Here is a 6,204-nt window from a genome sequence, read left to right as displayed (position 1 = left end):
GTTAAAAATGGCTGCTAGTAAATGTTTTTAGCTTTGCAATGTCCTTTTTGTCCATTTTTACACGCCATGTAGCGTCAGAAAAAATAAAAATAAAACACAAGGTCACAAAACATTTTATCTGAAGCAAATAAGGCAGCCAAGCATTTAAAAGGTTAAACAGAAAGGAAAAATAAAAACAGCAGTAACAAAATTCACTCTGTTCATTATTATATACATTATTTAATCATGATATAAGGCAAGGTTATGAAAAAGCACCAGTAGAAGAGTTGAGAAATCAGAATTTGTAAAGCATTTGTACAACAAGCCAAAAGAGAGGGAAAAAAAAAAAGGTGTTATACATGCTAAGTACGTAAAGATTCTGCTACAGGCTGTGCAAGATGCATTGCCTTGGATATTGCACCCTGAACCCGGAGGTGGCAGCACCCTTCATTTACCCGGCATAGTTATACTTTTATTTAAAAAGGCAAAAAAAAAAAACCCTTTTAAAAATTAATTTAAAATAAGTTATTCTAAATCTAGAAGTGTACAGTCATTTTCCTGTAAAGTTTAAGACATTTCCGTGAGCTCAATAATAGTACACTAAAACAAGACAGTCACATATTCGACCAAAAAAAAAAAAAAAAAAAAATTCCAATTTGATAAGCACACACATTAAATGTGATGCAACGGCAAACATGACCATAAACCAACATGGGGAAAAAAGAAAAAAACAAAAAACAGCGTCCCCTTCGAACAGGCGACTGATCTTAAGCTTGTGCAAAGTACATTCATTGAAACAGTAATTAATTTACCAAATAAAGCAGGAAGTGTGCGGTCCAAGCAAAAACAGACTAAATCTAGAATAGTTTGATATTTCCTAAACAGTGTGCGACACTGAACTAATGGCTTTTACACCCTCTGTAGTGCACTAAACAAGTGGATTAGACCTATTCCAAGATTCAGGAATAAATCAGGCAATTCTTCACGACCGGTGAAACATTACATACTACTTGAACTGAGTAATTACCTTTTAATTACTTGTCATTAGCAATACAAAGGTAACTGTGAAAAGAATTAACTTTTACGTGAAAGTGTACAAAGTGTTAACATTCGTATCAGTTACTTTTTTGGCAAAATGAGTTATAAAGAATCATACAATCACTATGAACAAGTTAAGCAATAAGAACAAGAACACTAAAAAGGTTTCAGGACCTTTCTTTGTATAAATTAATGTAGATCAGAAGAGAAAGCTACAGTGTTGCTGCCATATTAAAACACACCTTCATTTCCATTAGGATCATCATAATAACAGGGGTCACATGATCCTTGGCAAAACATTGCTTCCTGTGCTTATTAAACATGGTTCCTTAGAAGAAGGGGGAAAAAAGAAAAAAAAAAAAAAAACACCCATAAGCGTTAATAATAGAACCCTTGAAGAAGGAGAGAAAAAATAAAAAATAAAAAAGTGCGCGCACGTAGACCTCGGTTGCTGAGATGAAGACAACAGAAAAAAAAAGCATCTCTCCGGTACAGCTCATCATTACACTGACCAATGTACTGGCCATGAAGAGGACAGGCATAGACGTTACTCGATTCGCAGTTAATGCAGGTTAAGAAAAAGAGTCTGGTCCTCAAACCCTCATTGTTTGCTTGGTAATACACACGTATGGTGCGTACGCTCCATCTATACATACATATGTATAAATAAGTGCACTTAAGGCAGTGTAAATAAATATAACAGACTCCATGAACTGATTGAGCCCTGCAGTGATCAGGTCACAGCTAGTGGTGGTCGTGAGGAACATACTGCGCCACTGTGTTGGTTACATTGGAGCTGGCGGCAGAAGGTGATTTACTCAAGGTCTCTCTCCTTATATCTCTGCAGACGCTCACAGCGAGGACAAACGACACTCTGGGTCTTACAAGAGGAGTGGAAAACAGTTTTGCACGCCTTACACCTGAGGAAAAAGCAAGAAAGAATGAAAAAGAACGAAAACACAAACTATGCAATAAAATAAACTAAAACTCAGTGATGTGGACTCTGGACAACAGTAGTGGCCATCTTTAAATAATGAAGAAAAATAAATAAATACAAAACCCAAACAAGAAGACATGGTGATCACTATCCCCCGCCACGAGCATTTTATGAAGACCTCTTAAAGGGGAACTGAAGTCATTTTTAAACTTGCTTTATTTCTTAATGAACGTGTTATTCAATTACGTTTTCGGTTTTAGTAACCTTATATCGTGACTTGTATTGAAAACTAACTGCAATTAAATATTCTATCTATCAGCCTGTTTGGTTTTTAGCAGTGTTGAATTTAGTTTGTTTGGTCCACGGCAGGCGTCGCTTATCCACACGATCTTCACAAGACTTGTGACTTGTGCGAGACTTCTAAACGTAAAGCGTCAGCCAGGTGGCAGTGCCGCCATTTTAAAAACTGTTTTCCAAACGAAATATTGCACAAAAACGAGTTTAAATGACAATTACTGTCTACTTTTTTTCAAACTTTCCTGATTACTATCAAAACAAACAAAACTTCCAGCTTGATTACATCAGCATTCGAAAGAGGGCGTGTGCGTCTTTTTTGCGGTCATGCTGAAAGAAATAAAATTAAGTCTCAAATTTGATTTAATAAAAGGCAGCGGCAAAGAAAAAAAGTATTCAGCCTTGATTTAAAAAAAATAAAATAATGCGGGTGCTTTGTATTGATTAATGTGGGAAATACACTCAGTATAATATGGATTTATCACAAAAACACATGCATGTATTATTTTGAAAACCTACCAGCAAACTGATCTGGCATGTTTTGTGTGACAGTAAGTGATGTAAATACCAGCGTGACAGACTAGTGTCCGAAAGCGTTTTTTCATTTTATCAATGAGGTCACTTTATGACCTGGCGACTTGTCCAGGGTGTACCCCGCCTTTCGCCTGTAGTCAGCTGGGATAGGCTCCAGCTTGCCTGCGACCCTGTAGAACAGGATAAAGCGGCTACAGATAATGAGATGAGCTCAATTTATAGTCCTCTAAATCTCATCTCAGTTCGTCCATCGTACACGATAAAGACCAAGTACATCAAGGGGATGGGGGCCTAAGTGCGGTGGGAACGGCGGTGGCCAATCAGGCTGATGCGGGCGTGGAATTTTTGCCACAGACATGACAAACAAAGTCAGTCATTGCTTGACGGAGAGAGGATGTTTTTGGACTTCCGCAAGTGACGCTTCCTCTGGGCTTCTGCCATCCTTGTCTGCTCGAAGGTCAGACAGCCTTTGTTGTTGAGTGTTCTCCAGGCGGGGCGGTCTAAGGCCAGAGTCTCCCAAGATGCCCCATCAATATCAAAGCCTTTCAATGATGTTTTGAGGGTGTCCTTATAGTTCTTTTGTCCTCCTTGTTAGCGCTTGCCTTGCGCAAGCTCTCCATAGAACAGGCGTTTGGGTAGACGGGAGACACCCTGCCCACCTGATCTGGGCCCTCCTGAGCACGGTGTGGATGCTTGGAATGCCAGAACAAGAGAGAACCTCAGTATCAGGAACCTTATTGCGCCAGGTGATCTTGAACAACTTTCTTAGACAGTTCAGATGGAAACGATTGAGCACTTTGGCGTGATGCTCAAACAGTCCAGGTCTCACTGGCGTAGAGTAGCGAAGGCAGTACAGCTGCCTTGTACACTTTCAGCTTGGTGGCTAGCCGGATGCCTCATCTTGCCCAGACTGGTTCATGGAGTCAACCAAAGGCAGAGCTGGCCTTGGCGATGCACAAGTTTACTTTGTCATCGATGCTGGCAGATCTAGAGAGAGTACTCCCAAGGTACATGAACTTGTCCACTACCTTGAGACTTTCTCCTTCAACGGTGATGGCTGGTACAACATACGCCTTCTGAGGAGCAGGCTGATACAGGACTTCAGTCTTCTTGGTACTGACTGAGAGCCCAAAGTTGTCACAGGCAGACGAAAAGCAGTTTATGCTTTCTTGCATTTGAGCTTCTGATTCAGCACTGAGGGCACAGTCATCTGCGAACAGAAGCTCGCGCACTGCATCCTCATCTACCTTGGTCTTTGCCTGGAGTTGAAAAGTTGAGAAGTCTGCCGTCGGTTCTGTACCTGATTCTGACACCATTTCTACCATTGCTGAAAGCATCAGAAAGCATGGCTGTGATCATACCGAACAGTGTCGGAGCGAGAACACAGCCTTGCTTAACCCCATTGTTGACTGGGAAGGCTGCCAATGCGTCTCCGTTGTCAATTACACGAGCAAGCATGCCGTCGTGGAACTGGCGCACCATGGTAATGAACTTGTCTGGACAGCCAAACTTGGCCATAATCTGCCACAAACCGTCACGACTGACGGTGTCGAACGCCTTAGTCAGATCGACAAACGTCATATAGACGTCTTTATGTTGTTCCTGGCATTTCTCCTGCATTTGGCGTGCAGCAAACACCATGTCTGTGGTACCACGACCTTCTCTGAAACCACACTGGGTCTTGGGTAGGTGGCCATCTTCCAAATGCTGAATAAGGCGATTCAGAAGTACTCTTCCTAAGATCTTGCCAGCAATGACAAGTAGCAAGATCCCGCGGTGGTTGTCACAGGAATGCCTGTTGCCCTTTCTCTTGTAGAGATGGACAATTGAGGCATCTTTGAATTCTTGGGGAATAACTTCCTCTTGCTACATGGTCTGGAGGAGCTCAGTTAGCTTCTGAATCAGAACAATTCTGCCTTCCTTGAGTTCAGCAGGTATAGAATCCAAACCTGGCACCTTGCCATTTGAAAGGAATTGGATCGCTTTCTGGACCTCTGGTTCTGTTGGAAGCTCTGCCAGAGAGTGGTTGATTTGCACTTGGGGCAAGCGAGCAATTGCCTCAGTGTTGACAGATGATGGCTTATTCAGAACACTACCAAAGTGTTCTGCCCATCTTTCCAAGATGTCGCTCTTATCTGTCAGTAGTTTTGACCCGTCTGCACTTAGCAGAGGTGATGTTCCACAGGACTGAGGCCCATAAATGGTCTTCAAGGCATCATAGAAGCACTTGACATTGTTGTTTTCAGCAAACCGCTGTATTTCATCTGCCTTTTTGCTCAGCCAAGAGTCTTGCATCTCTCCAAGTTTAGCCTGCACCTTGTGCTTGATAGAGTTGTAGGCTGCTTTCTTCGAGGCCAAGTTGATGTCCTGCTGATGCGCTTTGCACACTTCTCCTCAAGTAACTTTTGGATTTCCTCGTCATTCTCATTGAACCATTCCTGGTGTTTACGCTTGCTCACTCAGTCCCAAATGAGTTAGTGCAGCTTCATATACTGTCTCTCTGAGCACCGCCTACTGTTCTACCCTGTGTGCGCTGACATCTAGGTGACTTATTTTGTCATCAAGCTCTGCACGAAGATTTTGACACACAGAGTGCTGTTCCAATTTCCTGACGTTGAGACGTCTGCGTGACTTTATCCCCTGTGGGTGCCTATTGGATTGAATACGGATGTTAAATTTTGAGAGGATGAGCCTGTGGTCGGTCCAGCATTCTGCACCACACATAGCCTTGTTCACCCTAACATCTTGCCTGTTTCGTCTCCTGACGATGACGTAGTCAATCAGGTGCCAGTGCTTGCTACATGGATGCATCCAAGATGTTCTATTACGAATGGGTAGGCTGTAGACCGTGTTGGTGATTAAAAGATCGTGTGATGCACAGGTCAGGCCTTTATATAGTACAACCCCGATTCCAAAAAAGTTGGGACAAAGTACAAATTGTAAATAAAAACGGAATGCAATAATTTTAGAAATCTCAAAAACTGATATTGTATTCACAATAGAACATAGATAACACATCAAATGTCGAAAGTGAGACATTTTGAAATTTCCTGTCAAATATTGGGGCGGCATGGTGGTGTAGTGGTTAGCGCTGTCGCCTCACAGCAAGAAGGTCTGGGTTCGAGTCCCGTGGCCGGCAAGGCCCTTTCTGTGCGGAGTTTGCATGTTCTCCCCGTGTGCGCGTGGGTTTCCTCTGGGTGCTCCGGTTTCCCCCACAGTCCAAAGACATGCAGGTTAGGTTAACTGGTAACTCTAAATTGACCGTAGGTGTGAATGTGAGTGTGAATGGTTGTCTGTGTCTATGTGTCAGCCCTGTGATGACCTGGCGACTTGTCCAGGGTGTACCCCGCCTTTCGCCCGTAGTCAGCTGGGATAGGCTCCAGCTTGCCTGTGACCCTGTAGAACAGGATAAAGTGGCTAGA

The 6,204-nt window shown here is 42.8% G+C and overlaps 1 protein-coding gene across 1 annotated transcript in view; it reads right to left on the bottom strand.

The window, feature by feature from the left end:
- Window positions 1–203: 203 nt before the first annotated feature.
- Window positions 204–6,204, bottom strand: part of plekhm1 (pleckstrin homology domain containing, family M (with RUN domain) member 1) — a 62,338-nt gene continuing 56,337 nt past the window's right edge. The window contains exon 13 of the mRNA XM_060939526.1: window positions 204–1,937. Within this exon, the coding sequence (XP_060795509.1) occupies window positions 1,832–1,937 (106 nt within the window). The 3' untranslated portion in view covers window positions 204–1,831. The remainder of the gene's footprint in view (window positions 1,938–6,204) is intronic.

Source organism: Neoarius graeffei, chromosome 14 (assembly GCF_027579695.1).
Source record: "Neoarius graeffei isolate fNeoGra1 chromosome 14, fNeoGra1.pri, whole genome shotgun sequence".
NCBI lineage: Eukaryota > Metazoa > Chordata > Actinopteri > Siluriformes > Ariidae > Neoarius > Neoarius graeffei.
This window is presented reverse-complemented; position numbering and strand designations above follow the sequence as displayed.